At 39.4% G+C, this 20,496-nt stretch overlaps 1 protein-coding gene across 1 annotated transcript; it reads right to left on the bottom strand.

The window, feature by feature from the left end:
- Positions 1-422: 422 nt before the first annotated feature.
- Positions 423-20,266, bottom strand: WDR1 (WD repeat domain 1). The gene is made up of 15 exons (XM_056337664.1): positions 20,017-20,266; positions 19,604-19,725; positions 15,777-15,867; positions 12,672-12,819; positions 11,139-11,319; positions 9,582-9,659; positions 8,776-8,856; positions 8,424-8,657; positions 7,525-7,612; positions 6,093-6,249; positions 5,348-5,435; positions 4,047-4,157; positions 3,375-3,548; positions 2,109-2,253; positions 423-1,795 (listed from the first exon to the last, which is right to left on the bottom strand). The coding sequence occupies exons 1-15, from the start codon at positions 20,030-20,032 to the stop codon at positions 1,686-1,688; spliced, it is 1,824 nt and encodes a 607-aa protein (XP_056193639.1). The 5' UTR covers positions 20,033-20,266; the 3' UTR covers positions 423-1,685.
- Positions 20,267-20,496: the final 230 nt, after the last annotated feature.

Here is a 20,496-nt window from a genome sequence, read left to right as displayed (position 1 = left end):
TTTTCTCCTCCCCACCCCTCCTTTTACCATTACTTAAATGACAGGGATTCAACTACAACAAAACCCCAGTGAACAGATGCAATAGTAAAACAAGTTTTAGGAGCTAGACACTAAGATACCTTGTTAATTTGATTCTTAGGCCTAATTTCAAGCATGCCTTTTTCCAAATCTTCTCTTGTCCTTGCATTGGTAACAGACATGCAAAATTGGTAATGGAGAGATACACCAAGCACAAAGAAACCATGAGGTAGAATATTCTGCTTAGATAAAATCTGTCAACTGTTCTAATGTTGGTTTGCATACCAGGGAATATCTGACCACCACTCCCTAACAAGAAATCAACATTTATCCTTTTAAAGGTGTTTCACCAAGTCATTTTTGACAGGCAATTTTTTTTCAGCAATTGAGCAATGATCACAGTATGAGAAGCAGCAAAAGCGCTTTATTTGCTGTAATTAGTGTCATTAGAAATATGATTGGTAAAAAAAAAAACCAACACACAAGTCCACACAGAAAAGAAAGCTTAATAAAAACCAAAGAGCACTGGAAGGGTGATGGTGATGACTTAGCACAGAAAGGTTTAAGTCTTCCAAAATTCTCGATAGCAACAACTTCTTTTGGCCACTTAGAGATGGTAACAAATCTTCCTACTGCTTTCCATGAGTGTGCTCCTCCACTCTTGTTTGACTGCTAGCTTCAAATCAATTAAATGTGTTGTAGCGTGTAAGAAGGGAACTAAATACAAGATCGTGGTCTGTTCACATTAGATCACAGCTTCTATGCAACTGCTCTGCACATGCAAAGGTGTAAAACTTACTCCGCAAACATCATCTTCTCAAAAATCACTTCAAGTCATAACAGCGCTTCACTTGAATTCCTGTATTTTCAAAAAGGTGGTAAAGTACTGCATTTTTTTGAACAATAACATGCTTCACCTCCTTCAAACAGAAAATATCTTTAATCTTTGAAACAATTATTTTCTGACATTGAAATGGCCACACATTCTTAATTCATGAATAACAGGTGTGTTTCTGAAACAAGAAGTTGCCACAATGATTATTTGTAAACATTATACCCACAACAGTAAGTACATCAAAACCCCACACTTCCACCTTAAAATAAACCACAAAGCTTTGACATGAAATACATAAAAAGTTTATTATGTATGTACCCCATTGTTATCTGGAGGAGATTTGAGGCAACAGTTTGGTGCAGTACAGAGAAGCAAAGCAATATACAGTAGCTGCACACAGCTTGATTGGTTTCAGAGATCACAACTAAATACTCTTACTATGACCGTTAGTACAGAAATGTTCTGTAATTAGAAAAAATGAGAAATATTACTCTCATGCTACACAGTCTCATGTTTCTTGGTTAGAAAAGGACAACTGATTTGAGTTTGAATCTTTCAGGCCTGAACCTTTCACACCAACTTGCTTGGCTGTTGCCTCTGGAATGTTCAGCACAAAGGTTAAGCTCCAGACATAATTTAAGTGCTTTTCATGTGCAAACCGTTACTGGCTAAAGCTTTCAAAGTACATTTAATTACAGATATGAACACCCTGTAAAGATATGAGGATATGATAGCAGACCCAGAGGCCAATACAGATTCTTTAAGAGAAATGCTATGTTCCACTGCAGTAGTTCTAGTCCCTGATTAGGTCCTTCCAAAGAGAGGGCTTATTTCAATTGTAGGAGATAGACCACTCTTTGACAGAAGCATCATGGGATGTTGTTACCAGAGTATGTTCATCCAACCATGCCAAGCCGCTTACATGATGTAGCCTGTGAGCATCTGTATGGCAGCACAAAATAACAAAAAAGAATTAGGAAGGTTAAGCTGACAAAATAAAAATAACTTCAGCACATATTCCAAAAGTGATTTTCAGCTACATTAAATACTGCTAGTGTATGTTACTTCATAGTAACTTTAAAAAAAAAAAACAGCAGAGTACTGGCTATTGTAGCTCGATAAAGATTAACATAACGGCTAGATTTGTTTGGGAACATTCAAAGCCTGCTTACCATGAGTTCTAGAAAGCAGGTACTGTGCTGGATTTCAAGAAACACTAGCAACTTTCAGAAGTACGATACTGAAGGAAACATACCTGGTATCTTTACTCTGGTCTCTGGATCACTTACGGTCCAAACATATACCATCATGTCCATACCTCCAGAAGCAAAGTGTTCATTGTCTGGTGACCAGGCAATACAAACTATTTTTGCATGGTGTCCGTAAAAGACATTATGTTCCTATTTGAAAGTCAGAGATACAGTGTTATTTTGTTAGTCTAAGCTATTTCAGGAAATCACTGACTTTTAATGTGTAGCATCACAATAAGCTACAGCAAGACTCCAGACAACATGTATCTTAAGTACAGATAGATGCCCTAAACAAACCAAGTGATGGCTTCATTTTACGCTGTTTCTTGAAACACTTATCAGGCCAATAAAATCCAAACTTTTTGTAAAAAGTACTAAGACTGGATCTGTAAAGTGCATGTGCAACAAGTCACTTCTTGCTTAGTCACTTTTAAAATAACCCCACAGATGTTCCTAAAAGCAAAATTATTTCAATTTTTACTTAGAGAATGAAACGCTTTTGTGGAATGCATCCTGCATTTTTTACTTCAGTGTAGTTTCAGTCAAAGCTTAATGACTTTATACAAGCTGATCAGCTGGGCAGTCAATATGTGTAAATTGCCCATTTTTTGGTTCTTGGTTCAAAGACACTAGATTGAAAGATAAAGCAAGATTCCCTGACCTAATATATCCCTTTCATTGCTTAGTTCTTACCATAGAACTGTGCACTACAGCCAGCAGAATTTTATTGCCAACTTTTTATTTATTTAATTACATTTTGTTGTACTGCATGATTCTTATCAAACGGAGCCTGCATTCTTGTCCATTTTACAATACTGCATACAAATTCTAACAGGCATTTTGTTGACTTTTTTTCCTTTAAAAAGCACAAACCAAAAAAAAAACCCCAAACACACTAATTCAGCTGACCTGAATAAGGAACCTGCGTACTTTGTAGTCTTTTGTATTTAACTATTGCTAGCCTGTGGAAATCCAATTTCTCCCCCATTTAATTATGTGTTAGCTATTAGACAGGTTTGCATGTTTGCCCAGTAGCCAACCTATGGTGTACGTTTCCTCACCTATTCTTATGTTCTGGAGGCTTCACATAGGCTGCTGTGAAAAGCAACACTAACGCAAAGTACCAGGTAAACACAAGTCACAGAAACAAAAAATACAAAGAATATTTAACAATTAAGTCTCACCAGCTACACTGTATTTTACAACAGATTTAGACAGGAGATGCCAGTCAATTTGTTTTTAAACAAAATTGCTAATACAACAGTTCTTACCGCATAGCCATCAGTGACACTAAAGACAGTGACAACTTTGTTTGCATCACAGACTGCAAGAAAGGCACCATCGTGAGAATATGCCAGGTCTGTAACAGGACCTTTAGCTTCCAAAGACTTATTATCATTTTTCAAAGAGGTTCCTTGGATTGAATATAAATGGACATTCCCATCCTGCAAATTAATAGTGAAGAAGGAGGAAGGTAGAAACAAACCAAAAAAGTCATTTTACAATAGAAAGAGGAAGGCTTACAAAAAGTTCCAGAAATTCAGTATCAATTCTATCTGGTAGTGCTTATATTTAGAAATAGTTTAAAGAACCTTTATGTATATAAGGAACTCATTTATGCTAGCTACAATCTACCAAGCCTAGAATATAGACTTGAAATCAAGAATTTGCCTACTTCAAGCACGCACTGGTTAAAAACAAATTCACAATGTAAAAATCAGCAAATACAAGATAAAATGAAATAGACATTAGGCTACAACGGTCAGAGAACCCAGGGCATGAAAGCCCAGGACCACCAATTACACATAGTTTACTTGTTACAATACAGCTGTTGTTACGAACTGCTACCTACCACATCTCAACACAACACACCTACTATTGTTAAATGCTTCTGTTACTAGTTCCAGTGTTCAAAACAAGAGTTTTAGGAAGCTGAACCTTACCGCTCCTCCCACTGCTGCTGTCCCTCCTCCAGGATGAATGGCTACAGCTTCGGGCTCATACCCAAGGTCATCAATTGCAAAACATTTTTTCTTATCTTTCATCAAGACAATCTGCAAATAGAAACCCAAGACCCTTATTTCAAAGTGCCTAAAACCAAACTATAACTAATCCAAACTGCTTGGTCATCAATTGCAAAACTTTTTTTTCTTATCTTTCATCAAGACAATCTGCAAATAGAAACCCAGAAACTAAGACCCTTATTTCAAAGTGCCTAAAACCAAACTACAACTAATCCAAACTGCTTAGTCATCAATACAAGTCCACTCCAATTGCTCAGAAGTTTAGTATATTTTGATCTTAGAGAAGAGTTTAAACTCTAAAACAAAAAAAAAAAAGCAAAAATAACAAAACAACCAAACCCAAAAAGAAATGCTTACGTGCTGTGACTAACTAATCTGCTGTACTGGAGTACTTATGCCCTCTAAATTGGATAGTGCAGGGCATGTTCTACTGCCTTCAGCTTCACCTCATTTGGCTTGAACATCAAACAAATATGGACAAAACAGTATTTTTAACAATGCTTACTGCCTTCTGGGTTCTCTGTTAAAGGAAGGGAGGCAGAACGAAATTAGTAGCAAGTTAATATTGCAATTAAATTTTAAGGACCATTTCCTATCCTGTTCTATAATATGGACAACTGGGATTATAACTCCCATAGAAAACAGGTTTGGGCAACACTTCTGAAAGTCCCAAGCATAAAATTAGCATCCATACAGAAGACACAAATCATTAGAATTTAAGCATGCTTTGATGCAAGATAGCCCTGGTACAATCTCTCTGGTTTTGCGTGATACGAATACTACTGGCAAGCAAACTAGAGCTACCAATGCTGTACAACAGCATTACTTAATTAGATCAATTGGGGGAAAAACCCACCCACCAAACAAGAAACAACACAGGAGCTTTCCTTTCCCCAAAATTGTGTCACTTAACAGATCAGGCAAGAGCAGAGTTCAGACTGGTGGAGCTTTCCAGCACAAAGCTGTATTGACAACAAATTCAGATGAGGGATCATATGAAATTTAAATCTATACATAAGACTATCACATTGGTACAGGATGCGGAAACACAAGCCTATCAAGTATCCTGCGCAATTATATTTCCCATGGCTCTTATCAGGAAATTCTGCAGATGTGCAAGGTGATCCTACACTAGATAGATCTGTCAGAAACCATCATGTTACCATACATGGTATTATTAACAAAGAAATTACGTTGATAATCCACAAGTTAATACTTACTTGTCCAATGCACAGAACTACAGTATAACCACCAGGACCCACAGCCAAACATTTTGGTTGAACATCCATTTTCACAGCATCCTGGCCACTGGAGGAAGGCATGCCAAGGTGGAAGAGCAGGAAGGACAAAGCAGAAAAAAATTATGCCATATCTATCATTATTTCAGATTGTCTATTCAAATGATCACCCACTAATGATCAAGAACATGCATAATGATTTTTTCTTAAATAATCTGCAAAGTTTTGTTGTTTACTGTTTAAAGCATTAGTACCATGCTCAGGCAGTACACCTTCAAAGTGAAAGTTAGTTACTACATTAGAGTCTGATTTTTTAAAACTAACTCGATCTTAATTGGATTTCTTAAAAGTTTTTTGCTTCAGTTGTGATGTCCATGGAGAAACAGCTGCTTCTCACCCCTCCTAACCACATTTATTACCAATATTCCTGGGTATTTATGAATCATAAAATGGATGCCCTTCCCACAGTTCCCTAAGCCATCCAATACAAGGCAGATCTCTACGTAACCTGTGGAAGGGATGAGATAAATTGAAGAGCCTGGGATACATTTCCTGCTGTCACAGAAAAAAGCAAGGTTGGTACAGCAATCATTTCTACAGTTTCCATGGTAACTTAAAACCTGAATTAATTGCAGCATAGAATTATTTACCTTATAAATCAACAAAACTCTTGCTGTAAAATAATTAGGGCTGCCATACTACAACAAAAGGTAACATTTTAACTAACCTGTAGTCCCTTTTGCTAAGGTTGGTATAGCGCACGGTGTCATCCATACTGCAGGTGACCAGCTGATCCATTTCATCCACCGCCATTCTAGAAACCTGGTTTGTATGGCCTTTCCCAGAAAAGCCATCATTCTCTCCAGTTTCAGAATCCCAATAATGTGCATAATAGAATTAAGGAACATTTGAAGATACTGGTGCAGTTAGATACAGCGTCATAAACAGTTAAATAACTGACAGGTAGCTAAGGGCAGATGGGACCTCTTTGAGATTGTTTAGTCCAACCCACTGCTCAGATCAGCATCAGCTACAACAGGCTGCCCATTCTGCTGGGTTTCGACTGCCTCTAGGGATGGAGACACTACATCTCCCTGGGCAACCTGTCCAGGGTTCAACCAAATCACATACCCTCAAAACATTTATTGAATGAATCTCTCATATTCTGTAATGAGCTAAATGACCTACCACAAACAGCAGCAAATACTAGAACAATTAGCATTAGGTCTGAGGATAGGAAATACTTTTTGAAGAATTACAGTTAGAAGTCCTGCAACATTGGCTTTCCCTGATGTTTTATGTTAACATCAGTTTGAACTATTAACACTATACTACAGCTTTGTAAACATGACACATGTTTACATAAACACATGACAGTTTACGCCAATGTGATACCATTTTAATGCATCATGGCAGGCAGGATGAAGGACTGCATTTTTATTTATAAGCTTCAGATTAGTGAAGAAAAGCCAACAGTCTTCTAGCTGAACACATCCCAACCTCTAACATGCCCTCTGGGAACCAGGCTGCATTCCCAGTGTTTTGCTCCAGAAACAAACAGAACTGAAATAAAGTCTCAAAAGAAGGACAGGTTCTCTTCAGTAGTAAGAGGCCTGATGACATTTGGGATACCAAATAAAGAACACAATGTGTCACAGAACTTCAGAAAACAAAAAAGGTGGGAAAAAAACAGCTGTAAAGAAAAATGCATATTATGGATCAGAGATAGGTCAACAGGAGTTTATCTTTCTTGTACCTACCTGATCTGAAAACCTAGATACATGATGTCCAACACATGCTAAGATGTAGCTATTTACTGCATGTAACAACAGACAACAGTACATATTTTGCATGTATGACAGAACATGTAGAAAGTTAGAAGAGGCTAATTTACATATTTGCTTGCTTCTCTTTATTAACAATCTACCACAAAGAAGTGACAACTGGAAATCAAGAACTGGCTTATGTTTTGCAGGCAAGTGTAAGGCAACCAGTAAAATAGGCAAGTTATGGGAAAGCAAAATAAACTTCTTCAAACATAAAATATTCATTTGTGTCCAATAAGCATAAGTTTTTGTCTTTGGCAAAGCTTTTTTCCTCCTAATGAGCTCTCTCGGACTATAAGGCTAGAACAAGCATCACTATCATTCAAAGGATATTAATATGACCATCATTACTTCCAGAGTAAATATAGGACTTCCCACCATTGTTATGCACCGTAAGACACTGAATGGACTTACTGTGACCCTGTGAATAGGACACAAATCATTATTGATGGGCAAATTTTCATCCTAACACATACTCGAGTCAAACCTGTTTGAGAAGAGTTATGATACATTATTTTCTGAATAACCTATTTTATTCACAAGCATTACAGGTCACCCAGAATACAAATCACTAATTAACAGTGCAGCCATTTAACTGTTGCAGCATAGCTATTTTCATGTACCACTCCTTGAGGAGAAAGAATAGGCATCATGAATATCCTTATTATCCTGCTAGGCCAAAATACTTTCACGCACTTTTCATCAACAAAGTTTGCTTGCACAGTGATTCAGGGAAGACTACTAAATACAGTCATGTACCCACACCAACTACCAGAATTACAGCTGCAATATCAAGAATCTGGGACGTTCATGTAAATCTAGTTCATGTAAAAATATAAGTTCCCGTGAGAGTACTGTGTCAGCTTACTCTTTAAATCCTAAAATCGAAGCTCAATTGCACAGTAACCCTAGTCACCTTGTTCACAATATACTAGTTCTAGCAGAAAACTACTGGTGATGTCTCATTCTCTCTGCACTGTACTTCCCCGCCCCCCCATATCAAGAATGCTGAAAAGCTGCTATTAAAGACTTAATGACCTTAACTGAAACTAAAATCAGTCTGTATATTCGCACAAAGCACAGTACCACACGAATCAAGAAGTTAAAATGTTACGTGTGTGTGTGGCAATGCTAATTTAACACAACCATTTTTCAACAGCTACTATTCCATCTAGCCAACTTCAACCACAGTGTCATTTATTGCAGAAACTAGTGCAAGAATAGAAGCTTACCTTTATGATACGTGAAGGCTTATTTGGATTGTTCTTGTCCAAATAATTGATATAGCCAGAGAGAGAGATAGTCAGTAAATGATCTTTTTGCCACAAGCAACCCAGCTGCTGATCCAATACGTTTGATCCCATGTTAAAAGTACTGACAACAGAATTTGCACCGACATCCCAGATTTTAGCAGTTTTATCTCCAGAGGCAGAAAGCAACTGACTACTGTCAGGGCTCCAACTAATCTGCAAAAACAAATGTCACTACAAGATAGTAAATGCATTAATTGTTGCAAGACTTCACAGTCCATGAACTTGGTAATGAAATACTATGGACCACTTGCACAAATGAAATGATACTTACAGCATAAATACCTCCATCATGAGCTTTGCCTCCACCAAGAGCACACATTTTCTCTCCAGTCTTCCCATCATAGACAAAAATCTTAAGAGAGCACAGACATATAACTTAAAGGAAAAAGCAGTAAACAGGAAAAAAACAAGAACTGAAACACTATTACTTGTACTGTACAGATCATTCTTTTGTTAGGTAGCATGCTTGCAGTTTTATCAAACACCAGATTTTTGAAGAAGAGGCACAAGTTTTCCTGCATTTGATACAACAAAGGAGATGACAATTGTAAATAATCACACTAAGCCACTCTGCACAATGGATCCTGACATCTGACATTCTGGAAGATCTTACATTTTTTAATTCCTGCTGTGATAGCAGCTGTTTAGCACTGCAGTCACAGGAATGTGCCTTCTTGGAAGGAGGAGCTACCTACGGTAACAGTGTCATTGTCAAATGCCCTTTGACATGGAGCAGGGACTCCACATGGAGCTGGGTTGCTATCCGAGTTCAGTACTTCAGCCAGACTTCTCAGGATTGTAACAAGAACATACATGTTTCAAAAGTCTAATGTGTTCCAGCCAAAATAACCTGTAATACGCTCGGGAGGTGGAATGGGGAAAAAAGCTGAGTGAGAACAGTTTGGCTGACGTCAGCTGTTACACCTTTATAGAAGAGTAGTTAATAGTTTAAACCAGTCACTTCTTAGCATGAAAAAAGCAGCAACATTGATTTTACAATACTAATCTTATTCCCAAAATGCACAAGAAAATCTTCTCATGCTCAAATTGCTACAAATAGAGTTCCTTGCTTTGTACCTGGCCATCTGCACTAGCTGTAGCAAATCTGTTCCCATCAGGAGAAAACCTCACACAGTTCACAAACCGTGTATGGTCCTGTAGGAAAAAAGAGTAAGAATCAGCATACAAAATAAGAACAGAGCTTTACATGCATAAGAGAGTCCAGTAACAATGAAGTTCTCTTTCACACAAGCCATAAATTAGCTGTGTAGGAGATGCCTGCTGTAGGGAATGGCTACAAAGCAAGTCCAGCCTCTCTCTGAAGAGAATCATGGGGATCAACAACGGACCAGGGAAAAAACTGTGACATCAATACTGATGTAGTTCAAACAACACAATACCAGATAAGTACCCAGTTTCAGAGATAGGTAGGAAAAAACCCTCAGCTGCAGCCTAGATGCAAACATGGGGTTCTTCCCCTCTGGTCACTGAATTCTTCTGCAACATTCTCCAAATTCTGACTCTTGCTTCGTGGCCCAATTAAGTTTCATACACAGAAGAGTACTTTAGGCTTCTTATTGTAAAAAACGCATGAATGAAGAATAAGTTTTATTATTTTACTGCAATTCCATTTCTGGGAGACTGCATGAGTGGCAGCTCTGTGAAGTAACTAGGCAAGACTGATGTATACTCCCCAAATAGACTATTCACAAGTAGGAGACTATTCAAACCACGCTAACTAAAAAACACGTGTTAAACAGGGAAGCGCCACAACGAGGCCAAAGCTCCCATGCAAAGAGATTTGGGAGACTATTTTTAGTGTTATGAAAGGCAGGTTCTAACCTACTTTCTTTAACTACACTTTTTTTATTTCCTGATGATACCACAAGTTCTACTCTAAACCACAGAACAGCCCATAACAGAATCCCATGTACCAACTCAAATACCACTTTCAAAGGAAGACTGAATCACATACCAGTCGAAGCAGCACGGGTAAGCAATTCAGACTTCAGAGTTCCAAAAGAACCAGATTAGCAAAACGCAAGTATCAACTTAAGTTCAAAAATATATTAGGCAACTACCTCATTTCATTGGATTGCAGACCTTAAAACAATTCCTTTTCTAGAACTGGAATGGAATCCTTACTAAAGTCAACATATGAAGACTACACAAGGCACATACTTAAGAAAATAAAAGGCCTACTACTGTGTTTTTAAAAATAAAGAACATTTTGAATTTACTACTGCAATTACATCCAGTATCTCTGCAATAGTTTTTGTTTGGTTGTTTTTTGTTTGGGTTTTTTTTGTTGAGTCAAGGGACATGAATTCTGCCATGAGAAACAGCTGCAGCAGCTTTTGGCTTTTTATTTTCTTTGGCTTCCAGTAACAATTAATGTCTTAAATGTAGTAGGTTCAGACTTCATTTAATTTACACGAGAGATTTTAACTAGTAGAATAAAGAAACAAAAATAAAGAGTGAAAAGGAATGTTGAAACAAGAGAATTGACCGTAGATGTTACATATCCATTCCTCGCTGTAGAAATTTTTTTCTACAAGAACCGCAAGCTTGTTGGAAAGCTTTTAGTTAACTTGCTGCACAGTTTAATACAGACACATCTAAACTTAAACTCACACTTATTGTAAACTTGAACTTGAATGGCGGTCCCTCAAAGAAAGCGGCGCAGTTGTCATCACTGCCAGTTGCCAGACGATATGGTCTCGTTTGTTTAATGTCCACACTATTGATCACTTTGTTGTGCCCAGTAATCTCACCAACAGAAGAACCACTATCCCACAGGAACACTGCTCCAAATCTAGTTAGAAAAGCACACAATAACTACAACTCATAAAGTTACATGTAGATTAACCCCTCTAGCATCTGTAAACATCAGATATGAGTGCACTCAAAGAAAAGAAATTAGGTCATCTCGTTAATCTCATGCAAGTGCATGACAGTTCCCTGAAGGCTGAGATCTTGCCTGAGAGAGAACTTAATGTTCAATAGGAGTCATCTGCTGAAGGGGAAAACCGATTTTATGTATAAAGCTTCTAAAATTCAGGGATCCAAAAGATACTCCTCTGTTTATGAAAGAAAGCAGTAAATTATCTGCTTAGTGACTATGCAGAAAGCTAGGATAACAATGACATTGTATCATTTACCTGATTATGTAACCTAGATTGGGTACCACCACTTTTACAAATATTATTACTTAAAGGTTTAAGGACGAAGAGTTTTAACAGCATTTTTGTCATTCTTACTTTAAATCACCTTAAAAAACAATACCGCAGCACAATCAATACAGTGGTAATAAACTGCCAGAGCATCTCTATTAAAAAGGGTTATATAGAGTCACTTCAACAAAATTCTAGACTGAAAGTGCATTCACCTAAGAGTAAACTGGTAAACTTTTTGAGGTAGGAGAGCAAATTTATATAGTATCTACCCAAGGACAGGTGGGGGTTGATGGAGCAATGGTGGACAAAGACTCTGTCCAGTAACAGGACACAGTGCATGACTGTGATTAGAAAAAGGTGAAGAGGGTGAGGGAACAGAAGCACCTGTTTGGACATTTAGGCATAAGACTACCTAGTCTGGACTCTGCCTTAAAGATCTGTCAGTCTTTAAACATTAAAGAAAGGACACACACCTGACTGAAATGGGAACCTCAGTTAGGTAAGGACAAATGGTTGTGATTTTCTTTTACTTATCATAGTAAGGCCTAAAAATATGGGCATGTTGCTGAGGGAGAAAATACAGACACTTTTTTCTGTACTTTATAACTCTTATTCAGTGATGTCCTCTCAATTTGGGAGGGGTGAAAGAAGAAGAATTGTCTTGTGGTTCTCCATACTCTATCAGAATTAAGACAAAAAAACCCACCAAAAGGCATACTGAACAGCTGTCACTGAACGAAATACCCACCTCTTAAAAGAGACCTACACAATTTTCAAACTGAGCAATTCTAACAGAACTGTATTTTCAAAGGAGCTTTACAGATGTCAAATACTGCATAAAGAATTCTGCTGCAGAATAACTTGAAACCTAAACCAGAAACAAGCCATGATTTTCTTCCGTTGAAGTATTAAAAGCTTTCTACAAAGAACCTGCTTTATTAGAATACAGATGTTTACAGTATGTATGTACACACACGAAAAAGTTACTTACTTTTCTCTTCCTTCTCCAACCACAGCAATTCTCTTGCTGTCTTCAGTCCAGGCTAGGTCCTTTATTTTTCCTGCAAATGGCTGATACTCATACTTCAGTAGGTGTTCCTTCTGTGTAGTATCCCAGATTCTCAGCTTTCCAGAGACATCTGCCGTAATAAAATGAGTATAACTATTTGTTGTTCCAGCATGACTCAGTCACATGACTCAGCAATCTGCCAGGATACAGATTTTCAGCTACACTGATCACTTGTACAAAGGACCTATTATTCTTACCCTATTCCAATTACTACAAATCACTTGTTTTAGGAACGCTTAAGACTACATTCGTTTCATCGAACTATGTTTTTAACCAGATAGTAAGATTCAAGACATGCAGCAATAAATACAACACATGAAGACAACTTTTGCAAACACACATCAAAAAGTTATGCAGTAACAATAGGAACTCTAATCAGCTGGTGTGTTTTAAGTAGCTGTGTTACACAAAAAAAACCAAACCCCAAACCAGCCCCCCTGGCAGTCACAAAGTAGCTTACCCACACTTCATTGGGAAGTACGTTGCCCTACATCTACACTAAGACAGCAATCCAGTGGACAGTGGCAGACACTGAAATTCATACCTCAGCTTTTTTGTACCTTCAAAGCAAACCCCTTCTGCATAAAAATACCATGTACATGTAAACATACAAAGAAGTTTTTGCCCATCAAACTCTATTCATGCACATTCATCAGTATACTTTTTCTATACAGAAGTATGTACACACTTAATAGTGCAGGTATGCACATGCAACGTCTGGATTACTACAAAGGAATCCAACAGAATATTAAAAAATGATAATGTCACAAGCAGCAGACATAGCACAGGTTGTTAACAATTTAAGACTTAATATAATGAAATCTTCCCTGGTCACAGTTTCTCCTTTCAGTATTACACAGCCCTAGAACTTCTTCAATTCAGAGCAATTACTGTCGTGCAGCATTATAACCAGAGGAATCATTCTACACAGACAGCTTTACACGTCTCTAATGAAATCCACAGAGCAAAATTCCGTTTCTTTTCAGAAAAGCCACTGTTTTAGAATAAACCATGTGCTAAAATATATAAACTTTACCTCAGCAGAATGCTTTTGAGTTCTGTTCACATTTTTGGTACATTCTTACATTTCAATTTAGACATACAGTAACCCTGTATCTTTGAGACCTGATCATGGACTAGTCTTCTCCACTTCTAAAAGGACAGATGCAGAATCCTTCATTTTACACAGAGAATTTGTTATTGAAGCAGAACTTTAATGTGGACTTCAGAATCTAATTGTTTGCTCCTTCTATTAATAGATAGGACGTATATAGCTTTAACTCTGTGGTATCTCCCATTACTACATCTGTTACACTGCAGTAAAAGAAATCACCGTAAAGAGCCACAAAGCATCCTGCCAAAGGTCTGTCTCATCAAACACATGAAGTATTAATGCAGGTTGCACGGCTAACGCAGATTTATAGATAAATGAATCTTAATGATATACTTGGAAACAGCTTAAATAGCCTGATACTATCTTCAGACCCCATGCTCAGCAGTATCACAAAACTATTTATAAAACACATACACAAGACACTTTTTAAGGGAAATACTGAAGCCTAAATTCATTTACTCTGGTATGACACACAAACTTCTGAAGAGTCAACTGAATATTCCCCTGTTAAGGAAGCAAGGAGCTTCCTTATACTGAATATTAATGAAAAACTTCTTGACAGATCAGGCTCTGTATATATTACTGTTCTTTTACAGAGGACTGAAAACCTGCAATGCCACAAGAACAAAATAGATGGATATTCTGAGGGTTAAGCACAGCACAAACCTAGAACACCAAACCTGTAGAATAAAGAATGCAATCTAGATTTGAAGAAGTTATTCAGTTTGACATATGGTCCACACAGAAGACTGTGCCAAGAAAATCCTGGCTCTGGTTCCTTTCAGATGGAGGGGAGGGACCAGGAAAGAAGAAAAAAAGCTGTGCTATCAGTGCTCTTAAAGGTTCCCCAGTACTCAAAAGATACATATTCCAATTTATGTTTAAAAAAATATTGTTCCCTTTAAATTGCTGAGAGAGAAACTCCCATTCTACCACATGAGTCTACCAAGATCTGCACATGAGTCTGGACTCCCTAAGGAGCTCATAGTCAGAATGCTTTATTTTCAGATATATTACTAGAAAGTATTTCTGGGTTTGGGCACATTATTTGCTGCTGAAGCATTTCTACTTGATAACGGCAAGCAGATTTAGAAAAAAATATCACAGAGTAACTGCTAATATTATTAAGAAATGGAGGTTATCGTATTGTATTTGTCAATATTCTTCAACTGTCTACCAGTCCTCCTGAAAAAACATCAATTATTTGAAGCAAGCTTCTATTAAAAGAGTTTGTTTAGCTCTTCCTAAGTCAAAAACTGCAGCCGTTTCCACTAGCAATTCCAGAAATTAACATTAGCCACTCTCAGACTACTGATTCACGTGCATTACATGGAAACTGAGAATCAGCCTCTTCCCCTGCTAACTTGCCAAAGAAACCTTTGTTTAGTTCAGGTTACAAATGTAAGAGAAGTCATGCCAAGTCTTGCCAAGTTTGGTCAGGAAGAAAGGAGGAGGGAAAAGAAAGGAGCATATGCTCTTCTAGAATCCCTCCCCTGCCCCCAAAGTATCAACATCTATTAACAAACAGAAACAATGGTCCTGTATTTCAGAAATAACTTTTCATTCTGCTGCATACACACAAGTCTTTATTACACTAAGATTTTTTTCTCTTTAACACTTCACACTAGGTATTTAAAGTACATTTCCGGGTTCTTCTTAATTTAAATAATTTTTTACAAAGATCAAGCATGTCACCAAATTCACTGCTTTAGTGAATGGTTAGAGGAACAACTACAGAAGTGATTCCTCCCTCAGGCACATATATATAATTCCACTGAGGCATGTTACATTGACTACGTAGAGCCTGTACATAAATGTGAAGCGTTACTACTCTCTTTTGCAAGTTTTGCATCAAGCACTTTCACAGCTCTGTCCATGTATCTGATACATCATGTGCACCACCGATACCTTACCTCCAGATGCTATGTAGAATCCACTGGGAGCATACTTGGCAACTACAACCTGATGGGCATGCTCAGTGTAGATGTCAGCAATTGCAGGATTCTAGTTTAAAGGGGAAAAAAAAAAGTTACCAAGCTGCATTGCCCAGTTTTCAAAGGAATGAAATCAGACATTCAAAGACAAAATTCAGAATTTCTTCTTACATGCCTTCTCACACCCTTCCTTCCAGGTCAAATTGAGTTATTGCCTAAAACTGAGAAATGCAGTACATATTGCAGAACACTGCTGTCCAGTACCACTAAAAAAACACACTAACCCCTAACAACTGACACAGAGCATTTCCTCTAACAGCCAGAACTTCTGTGACTCTTTCCTCTCCAAGACCTGCTGAAAGGTAGAAAAACACTCTCCAAAAATAACAGACCAAGCATCGGGCTTTCTTTCTATGGACCTGGCCCAGGTAAAGCAGTTACCCACAATACTAAACACTGCTGTGCTTTGCAGCACGCATCCAAAAGTTCCACTATAGTTGAGAAAGAAAATTAAGCATACATTGTATCAAGAGTTGTACTGGAATTCTGAAAAAAAAATCACTGTCACTCCATCATAGCTCTCTCTCTTCAGTCTTAAACATATTTATAGAAGCTTCAGGCTGGACAATAAAACTGACTCTGTGTCTCAGCTGATCAGTAGCATTAACACCACAGAGGTGCCACACAAAAAAAGGATGACATCAAAGCTCTCAGATTTAACTGTATAAAAAAGTAATTCTGCACCTCTTCCAGATACACTGCATATATGCTACAACAATAATAGACTATTCCCTAGAAAACATTTTCTATCAGTTCACAAGTACCTTTGAGCTCCAGAAACTTGACTCATACAGTCTAAACAAAAGCCCATTTTAACTGCTAGAATTAATACAGATTTAACCAAAGCAGAAAAAAACACCTGATGTTACGGTATGACTCAGCCATCCAATAAGGAAAAACTGAAACACCCGCTCTGTGTTAGAAAGCAGACAGTCTTCTGCTTCCAAGAGTTCTTGCTGTTGCAGTGCTGCTACATCTCAGGAGACAGAATACAGCTTACTTAGGCAAGAAGCAGCTCTCTTTTTCATTCCTGCTTTTACATTGCTCGAGTGTGTTAAAGCCCTACTTAAGTCACAATCATGCATTTACAGCATGCACGTCACTCTCCATTTTGCACGCAACTGGATTTTATCTAAGCAAGACAAGATAATGTTTCCCCCATTCTGTAGCTGCATCACCTACAAGTTCAGGGACCTCAAACCTCCACACACTTTGTTAGTAATGGCATACGTAAGTAGCTGCTATCTTACAGAAAGAAGCTCTAAGAGTCCAGGAAGCTAAGATGATGAGAAAGTGGAGTTAAAAGACTAACTTAAGGGGTTAAATGAAAGAGACTCCCAAATTTAGTAAACAGATTCTGGAAACAGGTAATAAGTTAGAGCTGTCAAATTAAATGCTGTTTATTTGATAATATTATTTCTGCTTGTAAAGTCAGTTTTCTAACTTGTCCGTCTTTCCTATCAAAACCCCCATAACCACCCACTTCTAAAAAGAGATCTTAGTGTTAGCTGGGACAAATGCAATACCCAGTACTAGATTCAACAACAAGAGTGAGTTTATGTGGCTAATTTCGAACACTGAAACAAGAGCCACATATGAAAGTGAGCAGTTTAAGTTCCAAGCTTCAAAGTAGGCTTAGACCCATGAAGACGATAAAATATTAACGAGGTATGAAACCTCACAAATATCACTTGTTCTTCTTACAGTGCTTAGTCCAGTACTGTTCCAGGACTTTTACTTGTTAAAGAAAGTCTCTAGATCATGCTCAAATATCAAGCATTAACCCCGAATGCTATATTCATCACCACTGATTAACTAATACTAGATAGCTTCAAACTTGAGGAAGGTGATCACTGCATTTTGATGACCTGTTTGTTGTTTTTTTGGGTTTTGGTTTTTTTTTTTTGGTTTTTTTTTTTTGGTTTTTTTTTTGTTTTTTTTAATTAGAGCACAACCATCTCATTGGAGAACTGTTCACACACAAATCTCCCAGTATTTCATTTGGTTGTTGCAAACTATTACACAGGCCTCAGTGTTATTCTGAGAAGGCATGGCACTACATTAACAGTGGACAATTCCATGCTGGGTTAGGAACAAACCACAACATTCTCTGTCACAAAAGCCATAGCATGGGCTTTGGTCAGTTTTTGTGTCATTGCTACAATACATTCTGTAGCTGTCTGCAGAGCATCACCTGTCAATTATTAACGGTAGCAGACTTGACAGTTAGGTAAGTTTGTGTACTGGCACACACTACACCATAAATCGAAAGAATTAATGACTTCCATTCTCAACTTCCCTTGGGAGTTTATACACGCTACATTTCAATTCCCACAATCCCACCTCACCTGTACTCAGATCACGCCATGCACTCTACATTCTGGCTTGCACTGGGACTGACATTTGCACTGGGCTCATTCAGGAAGATAAAAGCAAGTTGTTTTCTTCCAATTTAACCCACAAAATAGGGTCAGATAAGCACTAATCACTGTGCAAGGGAGGAGGTCACAATCCATAACTCAGGCAAACTGTAACATAAGCAGAGTGGCTTTTCTCTCTTCTCTCATCACAGTGTGTGCCATTACAAGGTTTAACTGGAGCTTCTGGTTTCAGAAAATTGAACTTTTCTTGATACCGAGAGCAAAACACTATTACAACAATATTATACTGAGACATTGAAACCAGAGTGTAAGCTTATTTCTGGGTTTAAGTGGATGAATTTAGATGGATATCAAACAAGAAATTTGCAAATAATTGAGTTATTAGAAACATTTCTGTATTACAGTGTGACAACAGAAAAATGCCTGAATATAGCGGGGGTGCTAAAAAAAAAATAATCAGGAAAACCGCTCATAAAAACTCAGTTTACAAGAGTAATTTACAGAAGCAGCCATAAACAAATCCATTGTTGTGGAGAGCTGAAAATTCCAGAGAGGTATGACTGGCCCCCTTGCAGCTCTCCTCACTGCAGGCCAAATCTGCAGTTAAGAGAGGAAAGAAAACCTTTGGGAGAATTTGATATTTTTTGAAAACCAGTAGCAAGACAATAGCCTAGACTTGTAATGCTTCCTCCATACTTCTCAAAGGGATGCCATCTTTGAAAAGTAGTAATTTAAATAACTCACTTAACATTTCTCTAGTTAAGATGAGAGAAGAAAAAAACTCCTAAACTTCCACACCACCGGAAACATTAACTAGGGCATTCTAGTATTAATCGATGAGAAAAGTTCCCTGTGACCAGGGCTGAGAACTCGGTGCACCCAGCTCGCCACGGAGTCAAGCAAATGACAACTGTTTTGATTCCTGAAGTGCAGGGAAGAGAGGCAGAGAGGGGGAAAGAAGCTACGGACTAATGAATTTGAACATCAGGGCTCGCAACTATTTGCATGCTTCTCTAACAAGCCAACACAGCAAATGTGCATTTATTAGGCAAACACAACACTCAACTCCGTAACAGTGATACTTAAGACAACCAGGGCCAACCAGGATATACTAGTCTTTCTTGTATAAAGCCTATGCAAAGAGAGGGAGAGAACCACACATTTTACTGGGGTTCTCTACAGGGTTTTACAGTCGCTGCCGATGGTGTTACACCTGAGTCATGCACCCTGCTTATTCCCCCGATGCTGATCCCAGATCTGTGACCTCAATTGAAATTACCAAGTGTGAATGAAGCACAGGCCATCAGAGAGGGGCTGGAAAACAAAATGCAACTTAGCAAAAGCAAATAAATTAGGATACATTACATCAATGTTCCTGATGACGACACATTTTCCATTGGTATAAAGAAAATTGTTGCCCTTAGGATCACCTCCGATAATTTTGGAAACGCCTCGTTCAACTTGCGGGAGGCTGGCGAACACTTTTTCTACGGGAAAAGGAAAAAAAAAAGGGGGGGGGGGGGGGGAGGGGGGGGGAAAGAGACGTTTTATTTCTTCCCGTTCCCGGCCGCCAGCCGAGCAGCTACACGCCCTGCCGGCAGACGCGGTCACTTGTTGCTGTCAGGGGGCTGCGAGGTGCCGCCGGCTCCGCGCCCGCGTCCAGGGCCGCCCGGCCGCCCCCCAGCTAGAGGGGCTCCCCACCGCCCGGCCCCCCTCCCTCCCCAGCCCGGCGGCTCGCCGCTCCGGCCCCCCCCCGCTCCGCCTGCGCGGGGGCTTACTGATCTCGTACGGCATCTTCGCCCACTTGTTACTGCGGCGGGCGGTGGCGCTGGGAAGGAAGGGCTGGGAAGGGCGGCGAGCGCAGCGCAGCGGACCTGCCTCTCGCTCCCGCCGCCGCCTCAGCCCCGCGGTGCCCAGCGGCACGAACCAGGAAGCGTCCGCGCGGCCCGCCGCTCTCCCCTGCCTTTGACCATATATAGTCAACACTGCTGGCGCCGCGCAGCTCCCCGCCAGCCCGCGCCGCGCTCCCTCCCCCGGAAATGCCGTCGGCTCGGACGGGCCCGGCGGGGGCTGCGCTGGGGCGGCCGCAGGAGCCGGCCCCGCCCCGGCAGTTTGCTGCGCGCAGGCCGCGGCGGGCGGGCGAGCCGGGGAGCCAAGCGGGCGCCACACGGCGGCTCTGCCCGGCCTCGCGGTGGGCGCCGCCGGGCGGGCTGCGCATGCGCGGCCTCCTCCCCCGCGCTGCGTCCCGTGGGCGCATG

The sequence above is a fragment of the Falco biarmicus genome, chromosome 1 (assembly GCF_023638135.1).
Source record: "Falco biarmicus isolate bFalBia1 chromosome 1, bFalBia1.pri, whole genome shotgun sequence".
NCBI lineage: Eukaryota > Metazoa > Chordata > Aves > Falconiformes > Falconidae > Falco > Falco biarmicus.
The sequence above is the reverse complement of the archived record's forward strand: the minus strand, read 5'-3'. Positions and strand labels throughout refer to the sequence as shown.